This window comes from Ptiloglossa arizonensis, chromosome 4, assembly GCF_051014685.1.
Source record: "Ptiloglossa arizonensis isolate GNS036 chromosome 4, iyPtiAriz1_principal, whole genome shotgun sequence".
Lineage (NCBI taxonomy): Eukaryota > Metazoa > Arthropoda > Insecta > Hymenoptera > Colletidae > Ptiloglossa > Ptiloglossa arizonensis.
The window spans coordinates 28,278,078-28,296,314 of NC_135051.1; the positions used below are offsets into that span (position 1 = coordinate 28,278,078).

The window sequence follows — 18,237 nt, forward strand, 5'->3', positions numbered from 1 at the left end:
GTCGTTACTCCCAACCGAATCTGCCCACTCTCTTGATATCTTACGATAGAAGATCGGGGGGTGGTTCTCCAGATCGTCGTATCAGAATGTCCCAGCCCATCCTGAACTCTAGCTTCAGCGGCATCAATTTCGCCGGAATGAACCGCGGTGGTACCAGGCTGTCTTACATCAGTCTCCGAGCAGCGTCCGGAGATAACAGCGTAAACGAGGAGAGATTATCGGCACCGAGTGTACACGGTGGTAGCTCGAGAGGAAGCTTAACAATGGATCAAAGTTCCTCGAGACTGTCCCAACCGGACGTGCGACGGTTCGCGTTGCGACACGACGTGCCCGCGAAACGGGAACGTCTCTCTCAGCCAACCCTGGTCACCGGCGATTATCATCCCGGCCGCGGCCAACAGAGATTATCCCAACCATGCCTGAGCACGGAGAAAGAGCTCAATTTACCCACGATGGTGTTCCATTCGCCCTCTCCACCGCCTGTCAAGCATAAGAGATTCTCACCGGCCATTCACGCCAGCCAGAGGGACCGTCTGTCTCAGCTAGACTTCGGTGCCAAATATAGGAATTTCAAAGAGTCCACTACGATGAAATTTAACCGAGACCGGTTCTCGATACCGGAGTTAGAAACAAAGAACGATCTCAAGCTGATAGCCGGTACACCCAAGCAGAGGTTCAGCCTCGATAGCCAATTGACCCGAAATCAAGAGGTAACGCGGTCCAGACTGCTGCCGATCGCCAGTTCGCCCATCAACGAACACCAGCAGATCAAGATCGACGAACTGACGGGAATTCCCGGGACGAAGCTTAAGAGTCCCGCGAAAGAAGGCCTCGGAAGTGTAATCGTGGCAAGCGCCACTCCAATATTACCAGCGTGCGAAAGACAGCTTTTAGCGCCCGAGTTGTTCTCGATGAAAAAAACTGTCGCGACTACGGCGAGCAAACTTCCGTCGATTCCACCGATACACACCAGAGAGAGAATGTCGGTGCCCGAAATAAGAAACTCGAGCCTGCGCCGATTACTCGATCCACCGACCAGACAAAGGCACAGCATCACTGGCAATCTGAGGCAAACCATCATCTCACCGCTTAAGCCTCTCGACTTCGGCAAGAAGTCGCCGAAGCATTTATTCGAGGAAGCTCTGGAGAGATTCCGGAGGGACGAGAAAGAAGAGAACCGCAAGAACGGAATGACAAACTCGGAGACTATCGTCGACATCATCGACGGGCCCAAGCACATTCAGAAACACTACTCGTACACGTATGAAAACACGGACGAGAGTTCCACGCTTTTAGGAAAGATAAGCGTATCCGCGATACCGAAGAAAAAGTATCTGGAGAGCAATTTCGATGAGAACGAGCAAGTGATCACAACGGTGATCGAAACCGAGGTGCCGATGATAACGGTCAGTCCAAAATACGCGAAGAAGTCGTCCTATTCGAGTGAGACCCCGAAATGGATCAAAAAGTATCTAGAAAACGAAAGCCCGAAAGTGGGGAGAAAGACAACCATTAGCAAGGAAAAGAACAGCAGAAGGAGCAGTCGGAGGAAAAGTTCGTTGGAATCAATGGAAGGCGAAAAAGTCGTGGACAAAGTTCGCTCGAAGTCGGTTAGCAGCGGCGAAAGAAGCCCGATGGTGAAGAACACCATTCTGCAGCCTGAATCGAAGAACTTGAAGAACACCTACGTGAGGATTGTACCATCGAACAATGCTGTGCGCGAGAACAGATACGAAGTGAAGATAGAAAACAATTGGATCGACAGAGATATTCATGGATTGTACGACGACGAGTGCGACGACACTGACTCCGATGATTCCACGTCTATTTGAACCAAAAGAACAACACGGGTATAAAATAATTGAAGACATACGAGGATAAAAATGCAAGAAAAAGAATAAAAACTGGAAGTCCGACCGAACTGAACTACGACGACATTTATGGATTTGTGCAGCGAAGAATTTACTAAAAATAAAAAGAATTTTCACATTGTGTACTTAAACTGCTCGAAAGCTACGAAATCTATGGAAATTGATATTTTCACCGGAATAGTTACCGAATGCGGACCACGCGTAATAGGAGACAGTTCGACTAGCCTAAATCACACCTTCAGAGCGAAATAACGAAAGTTAACGAGCCCGAACTGAAATATTTTCTCATATTCTTGTACATATCGTGAACTCTAATCGTCGTAGAGATTTACACAAGGAGCAAATAGATATCTATCTATCTATCTATCTATCTATCTATCTATCTATCTATCTATCTATCTATCTATCTATATATATAGAATGTGTCATTTCTCATGAGCATTTTCACTCTTAAGAAATGGGTTCTGCATATAAAGTAGGTTTACGGTTTTGCGTACAAATTTATTCAACTTTCTCGGAAATATCTGATATCGGCGCAATCTGGAGACAAAATAGATTGGCCCTTAAGTACTAAATATCTCCACTGTAGATAAAAATATGAAAACGTGACCAAAGGATAACTACACGTTTCGTGGGAGCGAACGTGATGATAGGAAAAAAAATTGCCTTTAAGGTTGTTTTCGAGGGCATTTCTGCTGCACATTGTTCATATAGTATCAATGTTTTTTTATCACGTTGCGTTACAGTCAACATCGAGACAAATATTAACGCGAACGATCATCGTTTTAAAAACTTTATAAAATAACTCATTTCTATGTTATTACATCATTTTTAGTTTCTTCTGACTTAAACGTGTCTTTTGCTTTCGACTTCTTCAAGATTACAATGTTTATTGACTTCGCCTCAATATCCACTATAACAAGAACGCTGATGATTTTAACATTCATATTTGATAATGACAAAGATCATTTGTCTTAGCTGCTCGTGATAAATGAAACATCCTCTATTATGTATTTATAACGAAAACCTCTGAATCTCAATGCGGTATGTTCGTTCGAGTCGAGCTAGGGAGCGTTGTTTTTATCGAAGTAAAACTAAGGTACCGTGTAAATACTCGGATTATAAGCAGTTGTGCTGGCATCGCTACATGTTTACTATGTGCGTAGTTAATAAATTTTGAAAGATTTCCAGAATATAAATTTTTATTTTACTTCCATTATAATTTTTGAACATTTACTGCTGCGAATGAAAGGTAAAAAAAAAAAATACATTCTAAGTATGTCATCGGTATATGAAAAATTTATATTTTCTTTCAATACTAGTCATCAATTAGATTCATGTGTAAATACAGGCACCGTCTCAAAACACCTACTAACAATTATTACATAAAATTAATATGGTTTCAGATCTCATCAGAAAATAATTATAAGCGTCTATCGAAATAATGATATTTGGATAATCTTCTATAGAGAAGAAAACTTTATACTCTCCTATAAAATTATACTTTCAAAGACTTGTTTATAACAAGAATATTATACTATATTACACTATAACATTATAATGTTACAACATCGGGACATAATCAGTGTAATGTTATATCGTAAACTTGGTATGAATGTCAAACTTAGTTACCATTTACTGTTAGCATAAAAAGATGTTAATTCTTTATGTATGTTATTTAATATACAATAAATGAAGTTATATATTAAAATGTAATCAATATAAAAATTATATAAAGTGTATTTAACTTTTAACAAATAGGAGTTGTTTGTACACTTTTTATCCCTTATAATTAATTTCTGATTTAAAAGAAGACAGTACTTTGTATTTTAATATCTGCACTATATTTTTCTGATATGGAGAAAAGAAGAAAAACGAAAAACGAACAAAAATGATAAATTTCAGAACTTTCTATCATATAATACATATTTCTTGTCAAAATGCATATATTGTAAAAATTCTTGTATGTACATCAAGTTACATTTCACAATTTGCTTCAAGAAACTTGAAAAATACATGCAAGAAACTTGAAAAAAAAAAAAATTAAACAGACGTAACAAACCGCAATACATTTTAAATTTACCTGGTCATAATATATCCAACTTTTCATTATTACCTCGTAACTACATTTTTAAAAAGTTTCATTATCGATGAAAATTATTTGTATCTTTATATCTAGCCTTGTAAAAACGGTACCACTATTGTAATTTGAACACGATGGAAAGATCAGGCTAGTTTGTAAAATTACAAATCAATTGCAGTATGAAATGTAATACACTATCAAATAACAACTTTGTTATGAAGACGATGTTCTTTCAGACATGGCATTGAACAAAAGCGATTGGAATTGTATTCGAAAGCCTTCTGACCAGCCATATTCATAGCACATTGAAAGCAACGTGAAACCATTATGCCACCTTGCTCTTGCTTTAAAATGCGTTGTTCGGCAACTAATGCTCTCTGCGATATAAATATATAAAATTTTTAATAATATAATCTATTATTGTTCAATGAAAAAGCTCTCTTCATATTGAGACACATACCTTTTCTCTATCACTAAGACTAAGAAATTTTTGTTTTGCATCTTCATCTTGCTTCTTAAGTTCAAATTCTTTCCTTTTCGCTTTTTCCTTTTCTCGTTTCACTTTCCTTTGTTGTCTTTTCTTTTCTAATTCTTCTTGTTCTATTTCATCGGTAAGTGGTCCGGGTATTTGAGACTTTATAGCAAATAATATTAATAGTTAGTAACAAATAATGATAATATTTTTACTAACAGTGACGTATTGAATAAGTACCTTACTATAATTGAACTTATGAGGATTGGAACCCATAAACTTTCTGAACGTATTTCGAGTTTCCTTATCATTCGCAGCTGCATATGGTGTTTGGAGCTTCTTATTTTTATGGCATGGATCTGACCCAATTTCTAATAATTGCCTACAATCAAATTCCTTTGTAACAATTTTTCAATACAAAGGAAACGTTTCACTAGTAGAATGTCAATTTACCATACTAGTTTTATATAACTACCAAAAGCCGCTAAATGTAACATAGTATTACCGTCCTCGTTAGGATCGTTTACCAATTTTTTCACATCATCCATGTTTATAATCGAACTATCTTCAATAGTTGCTTCTTTCTTACATTGTTCCTCCAATTCCGTACTTTTCTCTACTTCTATTAATAAACTGTTAATAACAGACGACAACAAATCGTTGTCACCCAACTTGCATGCGGACCATAATTTAATCTTTGCGCTAGCCAAAACTTCGTTCATTGTGCAGTCTGAAAAAGACATTTTTTAATTCAATATGTGCTCAAACAAAATGATTACACGGTAAAAGCTACACAATGATTCACCATCCTTTTTTGATTTCTTTCTTTGTCGACGCGACTTTTTGTTCTTCATGTATCTTGGCACTGTGTCTTGGAAAGCGAGTAAATGTTCATTAAAATTTATTTCTACTTTTTGTTCCATTAGAAAAACATCTGTTGAAATATTAGCAGCGCCCAATTGGCTATCTAGTTCCGACTCTGAAGACGACTGTGCCAACCTAGCGACAATATCTGGAATACAAGAACAAATAATATGATTCATTCAATTGTTAAGTAATATATAATATAGGGTGTTTACTATGTAAGGGTATTATTTTGGTTTGTAAGAACTTTGAAATGAAACTTTTGAAATTTATCTATTTTTTTACGTTTCATTCTCTTAGTTAATAATAATATGTATAAAATATTATACAAGTCAAATGACCATCTTTGGCAACATAGCAAATACAAACTCTTTCGATTACATTCTTCATCACATCTGAACACGTTTCACAGATAATTTATTCAATTTCGTTGAATTGCGAATGTTTGGTTGAAGCAGTTGTATTATTGTTGGCTTGTCAGCTTGTCAGCTTGTCAGCATAGACTTTTTCTTCCAAGAAGTCTCAAAGAAAAAATCTGGTGCAGTCAAATCGAGCGACCAAGGTGAGCGTTAGATATCACCAAATTTTAACATTCAAAAATTTGAAAATGCATCCTTCAAAATTCGTATGATTACACAAGCTGTATGGCATGTTCAATGTCCTGTTAAAATCAAATTTGTTGCAGACCTTGTTGATAAATTTCAGGTAGAAAGAAATTTTCAAGCATCGCACATTATTGTCCAGTATTGACGATAGCAGCATTTCATTATCACTTTCAGAAAAAAAGTTCAACGATCTCCACAGCCTAAATTATACACTAAATAGTTACTTTATGGAAAGGGTTATTTATTAATTAACCTTGGATTTTTTTTATTTCCAACAACGGCTGTTCTGTTCATTTACATATCCACTCATATCGAAATAAGCTCTGTCATTCATGATTAGCTTCTCATAACAATTTCTTTAATTGAATTTCGAAAGGATAAAAATTCAAATCCAATCTTCAAATTTTCCATCAAATCAGAGTAATGCCTACAAATTGTGTACTTGAAGTATTAAACGTTCTATAATGAATTGTCACTGTCCGAGCTAAATAACAGTCGCGTTATGAACGACAACAACTATAATGAGAAATGGCGAAAAAACAAAATAGTGCCCTTGCATAATAAACACACTGTATTCCAGAATTCGTACCAGGTAAAGGGCGGCATGGACTTTTCCTTGGTTTTGCTCTGTCTATGTGGGATCGTGAATTTTTATGTTGTCTTTCGGGAGAAGATTGTTCAGATACCTTAGTTTTATCATTATCTTGAAAAGTACGTGCATTACTGGCAATATTAGAAATGCAATCTCCATTTTCTACCTTTTCCAATACTTCGCTAGGTACATCAACTCTTGAAACTTTCTTTCGAAGTGGTTGACGTGGCGAAATAGGGAAAGAATCTGTAAAATCAGCTGCAGAACCTGAAAATTAAAATAATAAAGTAGAAATGAAGGCATTAAAATGTTTAATTTTTGTTATATTAACATACCATAAATTTCCATGGTGCTTAATATATCGTACACTCGCTTAACTTCACTAAATGTTGCTCTACGTGTAGGAAATGGCAATGGTCTTAATCTAGAGTCATTCTTGTCTAAAGGAGGATTCTTCCCTCCAAACAGTACAGTGCGGTTATATGGCCCAACTGCTCTGTACAGGATTAGAGAGGAACTATTAATATGAGATGACCATGATTCAAGTATATCTTGCACATGCTGAAAAATAAATACATTTTAACACATGTTTACAAATTGAATAATATTCAAGTTATAAATTGAGTACTTGAAGAAGGGATGCTTCATTATAACGACGCAAACTAGCTCCGGCACTTTTTGTGTGATTAGTCATTGTACGGGAACTTTGAGCAAATCCTTGCTTTGCTCGTACAGTGTAAGAGTGAAATGTTTTATGCACAATGGGTTCTCCGTCTAAAAGAAAACAAGATATGTATTTATGTAATAGATATATACACCAAGTGGCGTAAACCCTATTAATATGTCACAGATGTATCGAAAACATAGTTTCCAATTGATATAATAACATTGGTAACATGCATTCTACCAATTAAGAAATGGAAAGCCCTTTGTGCCATACATGCATCTGTGATATATCAATATATATTAGCATATTTTTATCCCACAGTGCTTTGTTATAAATTAATGTTTATACCTTGGAATACAGCTGCAGCAAAATGGCCACCACCAATCATGATAACAGTCCATGTTGTTTTCCTCCCACTGTTTAATGCTTGAGCTATCATCTCATTGTCTACCTCAGGAATTTCCTAAAATGTAATTGCATCTCTCCTGATCTGGCAAGTATAGATATGCCAAGTGATTCTAACAAAGTAGATTAAATCACAAGATAAGATCATAGACAAGTATGTCTGTGCTTATAGAAAATTGACCATACAACTATATCTCCTAAGCAATACAAACGAACAGACCTTTTTGCTATGAATTAAGCACCTATATATACTAAAGATATTTCCATCGTCATTCTCAAAGAAGACTTTGGAATGACGACTTGCAGTGGCTAATAAAGCCTCAAGTTTTTTCTCTTTTACAATGTCATCGCAATATTCTGTATCTGAACTATCAGAAATTGATTCTGCACCTCCTCCTTTCTTCTCTATTTTCCTGTTTTTGTTAATAATACTTTTACTGTCACTAGGTGAACTCCCTGTCTCTGAGATATATGTGTCATCTTCATTTTCAGACTCTATATCACTCCCGGATAGACTTGAAACATCGCCTATAATATCAATTATATTATATATGCTACATTCAAAGATATTATTATGTACAATAAATTGATTGCATTTTTTACTAAAATACCTTCATCAGCTAAAAGATTAAATTTATCTTCAATAATGGGTTTTAATCCATTTAAACGCTGCTTTAAATTATACCTATGCCAATCTAATTTATAGTGAAGTCTCTGTTGTGCTTTGTCCTCGAATATAGTATTACAAAATGAACAACTCAAGGAATCTGATACAACTAAATCATCAAGTTGACTCAATACCTTTTCAGTTTCTGAAACTAAAGTTGCACAAGAATAATTTTAATTTCACAATAACATTGATATATCTTGATATGATATATTTCCATGATAAACAAGTAAAAAAATCGAAAATTCTTAAAAAATGTTCTGTTCTGTTATGAAAAATACAAGCGTGTAACGTATAACACTCTAACTATAGTTTCGTATATAAATGTAAATTAATGAGACAACATTTAAGTAAAATAGAACGTTCCAAGCATAATTACCGGACGATGATCGCGATTGCATACATTGCGCAACTTTGATTCCTTTTGTAATTTTGTTGAAGTCCTCCTGGTTGTATATTTTAAACATTTGATGATCCATTGTTTTATATTTGTAATTTTAAGTTAAAGACGATATTTCTATGAGCACTTTGAAAAAAGGTGAGAACTCAATTAGATCAAGTACAAAAATTAACACGAACGCTACTGCTTGCCAAATTACGGAACAGCAGAACTACAACGATGTACTAACCTTTTCGCGTATAAGCATCACACACCGCGATAATTATAAGTCAGGTACGACACACGGAAAGGCGCCCAAATTAAGTCATCGAAAATTTGAATCCATCTATTGTCGACGTTAATAAGAAACTAAAGAAACTAAAAAAAAACGTTTCAATTCGATTCGACAAAAGAATTTTATGTTTTTAATAATGTGTTTGGGTACAGCACAAGATGCATACAGTCTTGAATTAATCATGATTAGTCTATTTGAAAACCACCCGGTCGAATAATTTTAATTCAACCTTGATAAAGAATTACGTCATTCAAAGAGTCTTTTGTACTAATGTAGATCAATGTTATTTAAATGGTAATAATAAACAATTTCATAGGACTTGTATAAAATTTAGAAATAAACTTTATTTATAACTTTAAAAATGGATAGAAATACAAATTTTTCAAAAGTATATACAAATGTAAGTCAATCGCAATATGATTGTTTTTAAAAATAAAGAATTACTATTTACAAATATAGATTTTAATTTATTAACATCATAGTTACAACAGTATTTTTTTTTTTTTATGCAAATACAAATTATATTTGGATAACAAATAATAATTACAAGTTTTTCAAAGTGTTCTAGTTCATTGATATTAACATCAACCATTTGAAGAACAATATTATGTTTCTACTTATTTGATTGAAAAAGTATTCTGCAGTTACAATAATTACTAAAGGGTTATGGCAATACATTGTATATATACAATAACACCAAGAGGTACCACACATAATACTTTATGTTTAGCTATCCAGAGCTTATTCTAATTTATCAATAAATAAGGATTTTAAAAACATTTAATCAGTCTTAAAAAATGGGAAATTTAGACAATACAAAACAATGGTTCAGCGGTGATAATACAGTAATTTTGAACATCGCAATGTTTTTTTATATATTAAGTATTACATGTTATAGCCTTGTCTATTATGCTTTTAACAAATTTTAATTAAATGTAATACTTGTTTCATATGTAAAATGGTAAAATTGATCATACCCTTTTATTATGTAGGATCTTATCTAAACAAAATTATTGTTCACCTTAATGTTAATATAAATTATCCATAGGATTAACATTTTCTTATTTCAATAAATATGTGTAAGAAAATATTACTTTCTATTCGAAAATATCCTGCTATGTACAAAAAACTATTTTTACCATGTAAATACTTTTTGCTATGAAGAATATTATTGAATTTTGCAAAAAATAAATTAGTTATTTTTATACTAGAAGTTAATTGTTAATTTAAATATGGTACTAACCAAAAATCAAAAGAATTTGGCATAATATTATTAGCTAATATAAATAATGAATAAATGTAGTCATGACACTTTTACAATATTAAAGACACATATAGATGAAAATTAATATTCCATTTAATACTCCAACCAAATAATTCATTTGTACACCTGATGTCCTTGAAAATCTGAAAAAAATACGAAACATATTAAAAGACATTAAATGGGTACACACAATAAACAATTTTAATAATAAATATTTGTGGACATGATTACTTTACATTGGAACTTACCGTTGCTTAGAAGAGCTAAAAGGGGAAGGTGGATTGATTCCAGGAATACTGCTATCTTTGTAAATTATAAACCAAGTGAAACTCATCATTATGAGACCACTTATTGCTGCTCTTATCAGCCATCCATACGTTTTAAAGAACAACGTTATTACACTTACAACATCATCGTATCGACTAATGTTAACAAACTTTTCACTCACAGCTGCTAATTGTTTTATATTGAGCTGTGATGCATCAGGTATGCGTGACAGATCAAATACATTGGAGATGTTTGGACGTACAGATATTGATGATACTACATACTTAGAATTATTTTGTGACTGCAAAATATTCCCTAAAGAGATGATATTAAATATATCAACACTAACAATATTTATAAAATACTTCTAAACATGCAATTCTTTGACAAACTGGCTGACTATTACAGATTTGTCCACAAACAAATCGTTAAAAAATGCAACAATTTAAAAAATAAGAAATTATGAACTATGAATAGTTGATTCCAAATTAAAAATTATATAAAGATGGTATTTAATATATCAAAATTATAGCCCATTTAAAGTAACATAATAAAGGCTAATAAAAAACTGAAGTAGGCTATTTTGTATATACATACATAATCATTTCTATTAAAATGAAGCGAAAGCAAAAAATATCTCTGGTGATATCGGTCACGGACGATGCTTAGTACGTGAAAATTTCGTACAAAAGTTTGAAGCCTGTCAATACGAAGATATTGAAAAAAAAGTACCACAAATAGCACATTTCTTACATTGTATATTCTCATAACAAAATAAATATACAAAACACAGATACGCAATGTGTATTGACAGACGATAATTACACAAAACAAATGGTGTTATTATATTTTATCAAGACGTCACTCACCGTAATTGACATATAATTTTCCCAAAACGATAGATACCGACATTACGAAGAGTAGGAAACTAAAAGTCCACTCGTTTATTTGAAATTTTTTCCATATCCTTGCTGGTGTGGCGCAATTTTTATCTTTCACTAACTTGTTAGTTCCATTTGAGTATAAATCCAATTTCTTTTCAACCATCGTGCTTACCTTCGATTACGGAAAATACATACACGTTTCTACCGGCCGCACAAGACTACGAATGACAAATGATACGAATCGCCAAAAATAACAGTGAATAATACATGCATATATGATATAAACATCACATTGCAACTACGCATGCGCCTTACAAAGTCTACCATTTCAGGACTGTACCAACAATTCTTTGTCTTCCTAAATCAGATTTAAAAAATTTTAACAGTGCTAGTTTATCTTCATAAAAATATCGTACAATTATAAAGAACGCAATCTTCAAAAAAAGAAAACTATTCGTCATACTTACATTTTGAAAAATAATGTAAATATTCAATGGTGAGTTGTTCTAAGAAAACAATTATTTTTTTTTATATATATTTTCGGATAATAAATGATATCGGTATCATGGATACATTTATGAAGTTACATATATTATCTAATTTGCCATTTTAAAATGGTAGATAACGTTGCGTATCATTGCAACGTTACTGCGAACATTACTACCTTGTGGAGGGGTGAAAGATAGGTTGCAGTTTCAGTTACCCGCATTCGTCCACATTCGTCATTCGCTTGGCAGTAAAGACGGTTTGTAAGGAGCTGGTCTCCACACGTGACTAATTGTGTGTATACTTGTATGGAATCGTAAATTCCGCGAGTGTATGTATTATTGGGGGAAAAATGGCAACGCAAGAAGAAATTGGCATCGGAGATTTGGTTCTTTTGGATGAAATTACTGTGAAAAGGGTTGTGGACAATTTACGATTCAGGTAAGGTCATATGGTGATAACTAGTGACGAGTAAAACGATAAACGAGGAAATTGGCGGGAAATCAGGAATATATATTCCCTTTTCTGAAGAAGCGTGACAGGTGCTTGCGTGCATCCTGTTGATTTGTTGGTACTTCATAGATCATCCACCAAGAGGGCGTGGCTAACTGTATATTAGCAGGTGGTTGCAAACGAGTCGATGTATTTGGATTTGATCTTGACCCATAAAAGTTCCTCCAGTTAAAATATCTTAACGTTGCTTTAAAATCACTCACAATTAATAATACACCTCTGTCAGCCATGATTTTCTTATATTTGTGTAATACATACATGTATCATGACTTTAAATTTCTATATATCTTTTTACGTTTATATAAAATTTATAATCTGTAATGCACTTTTAATCATGTTTTCGTATAAAATAAAATTAGTAATACTAATTACTAGTGATCAGGTACAACGCTCGATTTTGTTACAAATAATGTTTAAGTTTTATCGGGTACACTATGAATCATCGTCTTGGGTTCGCATTTATGTACTTTGCTTTTACAGTACATTCAATTATTAACGCAAATATTTTATTTTAGTTTATTCAGTCGTATACACAGATTAGCGTAAAATATTTGTTAAATGATTATTTTATGAGAAAAAACGATTATTTATTTTATTTTATTTTTGTATTAAATATATCTTTTCCTTATGATTCAGAGAAATAAATAATTCTAAACGCGAGATTGTGAACGTAACTGGATGAATTAATTTAGTGCAAACCACTGATTCTTGTTGATTTAAAAGTAATAATCCGTAAATAAAAAATATATACTTTAATTTATAATGAAGTGTGCAATGATTCACAATGCAAAGAAAATGATAAGTTTTGAAATTGACATAATGTAATTCTTTATCACTTATTCTTGATAAACAGATAAAATTTATCATATACAAATAGAAACTAATTCCTATAGTAGTAACTCATAAAACAAAAAATAATCAATAACTTATTCTTTTTAAGATGTCGTACACATACAAAGTAACTTTTGTGATTTAGATTGTTCATATTGTTTACATATAATTTATTATTATTCATATTATATGTAATTGATTGTTTTAGATTTAACGGTGGTAGAATTTACACATACATTGGAGAAGTATGTGTCAGTATAAATCCTTACAGAAGTATAAATATATATGATGCAGATCACATTAATAAATATAAAGGTAAAGAATAAAAATAATTATTAGATAACATGTAATTTGTCAATAGATGACTAAAATATTTAAAAAAATTATATTTCAGACAGAGAATTATTTGAAAACTTACCACACATTTTTGCAATTGCCGATGCAGTGCATAGAGAGATGAAACAACAAGGTCGCGATACCTGTATAGTAATAAGCGGAGAATCAGGATCTGGTAAAACAGAAGCAAGTAAAATTATTATGAAATATATTGCTGCAGTCACAAATTTAAGTGGTCAGCAAGAAATTGAAAGGTATACATATAAGTTATCTAAAAGTAAAGTAGAATTCTGATTTACTGTAGTTCAATTTTTGTAGGTCACTGTACATTACTTTATACAAGTAAAAATACACTAAAACAATTTTGCTTCTCTTTAGGATTTTATATTTGTAGCACTTAAAATTATTTTTTCTTATATGTCAGAGTAAAAAATATTCTTATACAATCCAATTCAATATTGGAAGCATTTGGAAATGCAAAGACAAATAGAAATGATAATTCATCACGATTTGGAAAGTACATGGATATAGATTTCAATTTTAAAGGAGATCCAATTGGTGGTCATGTTACTAATTACTTACTGGAAAAGTCAAGAGTTGTATATCAACAAAATGGTGAACGTAATTTTCATTGTTTTTATCAGGTATTGCTAATAGTTTTCTTTTTTAATATTGTTTATTAGTATTGTATGAAATATGTGAAACATTCTATTTAAAATTCATAGCTATTGAATGGCTGCAATGAAGGAGAACTAAATAAATTGCGACTAGTACGAGACCCTGCTGCATATTTCTATATTGGTGCTGAAAATTGTAACAAAGCAAGTTCAACTGATAAAAGTGATTATAAAGCTGTTATCTGTGCTATGTCCATTCTTGGATTTACACAAAATGAAATGCAAACACTTTGGAATGTCATTGCTGGCATACTACATTTGGTTTGTTATCGTTAAATTTATGAGAAAATATAATGTTCGTTAATTTATTTTTTATATAAATCTCATGTTTTTTCTAGGGCAATATTACTTTTAAACTTGATGAGGACAAACTCCTAATTCAGAATAAAGGTGCTCTTAATGACACAGCAAATTTGTTTTCTATTAGTCCACAGGAATTAAGTATTGCTCTTACACAAAGAGTAATAGCAGCAGGTGGAGAAGTTATGCAAAAAACTCATACTTCAACGGAGGCAGAGTATGGAAGAGATGCCTTAGCAAAGGTAACATTTTTACATACTGTTAATTTCTACTATTTGATAAATATATAAGTTTACTTGTGATGTAAATTGCATTAAAATTTTTTAGGCTATATATGAAAGGTTGTTCACCGAGGTTGTATCGCGTGTTAATGCTGCAATTAACGTAAATGATTCAGAAACTTATCAAAGATACAGAACAGTTATTGGAGTACTTGATATATATGGATTTGAAATTTTTGATGTTAATAGCTTCGAACAGTTCTGCATCAATTACTGTAACGAGAAATTACAACAGCTATTCATTGGTAAGAAAGTTTGGTGTAAAATTACATTATAAAAAAAGAGTAAACTTATATTTAATGTTTTAGAACTGGTATTAAAACAAGAACAAGAGGAATATAAAAGAGAGGGAATAGCATGGCAAAATATTGAGTATTTCAACAATCAAATAATTTGTGATCTAGTAGAACAGCAACATAAAGGAATTATAGCAATTATGGACGAAGCTTGTCTTAATGTTGGCAAAGTTACAGATGAAGTCAGTCTTTATATGTTGTCATTTATAATGAAAAAAGTTGTTGTTATTTTATAATAAGATTTTTTCAGATGCTCTTAGAAGCTATGGATAAAAAATTACTTGATCATAAGCATTATTCCTCTCGACAACTGAAACCAATGGATAAAGAACTTCAACATAAAATTCAATTTAAAATTAAACACTATGCTGGGGACGTAATATATAATGTTAATGGCTTTCTAGATAAAAACAAAGATACATTATTCCAGGATTTTAAACGTTTACTTTATAAGAGTAGTAACCCAATAATTAGTAAAATGTGGCCTGAAGGTGCACAAAATATTTTAAAGGTATGTGAATATATGAAACATATTATCATTCATTAGACTACTTTTACATTTACACTAACTTATTTCAGACAACAAAAAGGCCCTTAACAGCTGGAACACTTTTCCGTAGTTCCATGATAGCTTTAGTTAAGAATTTAACGAGCAAAGAACCATTTTATGTCAGATGCATAAAACCTAATGAAGTTAAATCACCGGTTGTATTCGATGAAGAAAGGGTAAATCATCAAGTACGATATTTAGGTCTTATAGAGAATATATTAGTCAGACGAGCTGGTTTCGCGTACCGTCAACGATACGACACATTTTTAAAACGGTATTATTGTACTACATTTATTTTATGTCGGAATTAGTACTATTGTAACTAATAAAATTATTTTCATCAGTTACAAAATGATATCTCAATACACGTGGCCAAATTTTAGAGGTGGTAGTGATAAGGATGGTGTTCGTACTTTACTGGATGAAAAGGGTTTCAGTAATGATGTTAAATATGGTCATACTAAAATATTTATCCGCTCACCTCAAACACTATTTGTATTAGAAAAGGTTTGTTAACTAAAATCTACGTAATATCATTTATATTAAAGACATTTTTAACATTTATTTACTTACAGGCACGTAGTGATTTAATACCAGGTATCGTAATATTACTGCAAAAACAATGGAGAGGATATTTATGCCGGCAGAAGTATAAAAAGATGAAAGCTGCACTTGTTATAATGAAACACTACCAAAGATATAAAATACGTACTTATGTTAATGAGTTGGAAAAGATTTTTCGAAATGCAAAGACGATGCGAGATTATGGCAAACGTTTAATTTGGCCCCGTGAAAATTTTGCAGTAATACATATAATATTTGCTTTAAAGTTGATGTATGAACGGTGGTGGGCGTGGATGATTCTTAAACTTATCCCTAGAGAAGATTGGCCACAATTACGATTGAAGGTATAACATTTTGTACTATATGTAATTACATTACATATAATTTGTCAAAATTTTACAATTATTATCTTCAATTTTAATATAATCTTAGATGGCAGCGGGAATAGTGTTGCGCTCAAAACGACAGTATTGGGGACAAGACAGGCGATGGGAAGGAAATTATCTTTCTAAACTCGATGAAAATCCTCAAAGCGACATTTTTAATTCTTCAATAAATAATCTCCGCAACACCGATCATTTTAAGACTGTTTTATTCAGTGCATTTATCAGAAAGACTAACAGGTTTATATGGATAATTATATTGCACATTGTACGTATTCTTTTCATTTTTCTATTGTAAATAAATTGTTATTGTAGATTTAACAAACCGAAAGATCGTGTACTAGTAGTGACAGAACACGCGATATATAAACTTGAAAGCTCTAAATTTAAGAGTATGAAGAAAGGTATGCCAATAGCTGAGATCACAGGTATAAGTGTATCATCTGGGTGCGATCAACTTATAACAATTCACTCAAATCGAGGAAATGATTTTATTATGTCGATCATTACTAAAGATGATAAAGTTGGAGAACTTGTTGGTATTTTAAGCAATAGATATAGTCAGTGAGTATATACAAATATATTTTAATATTTTTTCTTAAGTAAAGCTTTATTACTACTCATAAGGTAATATATTTCGAAATAGATTACGTTCAGCTGATCTACAAGTTACAGTGGATATAAAATTTAAATGTATGCTAGGAAATAAAAGCAAAGTATTACGGGTAGAAGTGCATCCCGAAGTTAATGAACCAACGTTCAAAAAAGATGGAGATACTATTATATATGCCATTCCGCCATCGATTGGAATAATTGCTAACACAAGAATTCAAATTAGAACAGCTAGTTAAAATAATATCTAAACTGCCCTTCTAGAATTCTATTGTGACAATTAAAGTTCAATTACTTTTAATGCTTTTATGGAAGCATTTTTTATGAAGCTTCTATTTACGCATTTCAAAAGCTTTTTTTAAGCATTTCTTAATGTACAAATAACATTATGTTAGGAAAATAATAGAAACTTATTTATAAAGATAAATGAAAAATAAATTTAGCGTGTAATACGATTGAAATAATAGAGTTGTGAATAATGAACCGGGTAATCAAACTTGACGATGCTGTATGAAAAGAATTTATCGCAATTAATATTTAACAAAACTAATTTTTCTCTGTAAATACGTATTGAAATAAATTCATTAGGAGTAATGCGTATTAAATTACAAATAATAGACGCATTACTTGTGTGAATAACTTGTAAATTATAAAAATTGGAACAATATGTACTTTAAGAGAGTTAAGTCAGTAATATTAAAAAAAGAGAACCTTTATTTAATACAATAGCCTTAAGTGTCCTTTACTATTGTGGCCTTCTACTTAAAGTATTTTTAACTAAGTATTTTTACACTATCATGAGAAGTTTCTATATTGCATCAAAGTATAATAAGACGTTTGTAAAATATTCTTTATACAGAACTATGTTACAGTTATAAATATGTATTTGCATTAATTATTTAAGATGATCGGAACTCCATTGTTAATTGCAAGTTTGTCATTATATAGTTATTACATTTAAAAATTTCTAATTACATTTATGTTGTAATATTTTAACATAATTATAGTAATTTTTAATGAAAGTGGTAATTATACTTTATACTTGAAAAAAGAATATGAAGTACTATACACGATGTAAAGTGGTGCCATTGTT

The 18,237-nt window shown here is 31.9% G+C and overlaps 4 protein-coding genes across 4 annotated transcripts; 2 read left to right on the forward strand and 2 right to left on the reverse strand.

Annotated features, from left to right (window-relative positions):
* The first annotated feature begins 86 nt into the window (after positions 1-86).
* LOC143145434 (uncharacterized) lies at positions 87-1,834 on the forward strand. The gene has a single exon (XM_076308808.1). The coding sequence runs from the start codon at positions 87-89 to the stop codon at positions 1,830-1,832; it is 1,746 nt and encodes a 581-aa protein (XP_076164923.1). The 3' UTR covers positions 1,833-1,834.
* A 1,902-nt stretch (positions 1,835-3,736) lies between these two features.
* Positions 3,737-9,005, reverse strand: LOC143145431 (tRNA endonuclease ANKZF1). Its single transcript, XM_076308805.1, has 13 exons — positions 8,856-9,005; positions 8,606-8,752; positions 8,171-8,377; positions 7,780-8,087; positions 7,503-7,617; positions 7,116-7,261; positions 6,823-7,048; positions 6,485-6,754; positions 5,232-5,438; positions 4,880-5,156; positions 4,667-4,808; positions 4,415-4,588; positions 3,737-4,331 (listed from the first exon to the last, which is right to left on the reverse strand). Exons 2-13 carry the CDS (start codon positions 8,703-8,705, stop codon positions 4,152-4,154), a joined length of 2,352 nt encoding a protein of 783 aa, XP_076164920.1. The 5' UTR covers positions 8,706-8,752; positions 8,856-9,005; the 3' UTR covers positions 3,737-4,151.
* A 348-nt stretch (positions 9,006-9,353) lies between these two features.
* On the reverse strand, positions 9,354-11,919 carry LOC143145827 (uncharacterized). The gene is made up of 4 exons (XM_076309589.1): positions 11,783-11,919; positions 11,301-11,673; positions 10,413-10,746; positions 9,354-10,307 (listed from the first exon to the last, which is right to left on the reverse strand). The coding sequence occupies exons 2-4, from the start codon at positions 11,476-11,478 to the stop codon at positions 10,223-10,225; spliced, it is 597 nt and encodes a 198-aa protein (XP_076165704.1). The 5' UTR covers positions 11,479-11,673; positions 11,783-11,919; the 3' UTR covers positions 9,354-10,222.
* Positions 11,704-18,025, forward strand: Myo31df (Unconventional myosin ID). The gene is made up of 16 exons (XM_076309588.1): positions 11,704-11,811; positions 12,009-12,242; positions 13,354-13,460; positions 13,540-13,735; positions 13,906-14,125; positions 14,207-14,419; positions 14,497-14,700; positions 14,786-14,984; positions 15,048-15,217; positions 15,286-15,546; positions 15,615-15,859; positions 15,930-16,092; positions 16,161-16,493; positions 16,582-16,772; positions 16,848-17,096; positions 17,179-18,025. The coding sequence occupies exons 2-16, from the start codon at positions 12,154-12,156 to the stop codon at positions 17,381-17,383; spliced, it is 3,045 nt and encodes a 1,014-aa protein (XP_076165703.1). The 5' UTR covers positions 11,704-11,811; positions 12,009-12,153; the 3' UTR covers positions 17,384-18,025.
* The last annotated feature ends 212 nt before the right edge of the window (positions 18,026-18,237 follow it).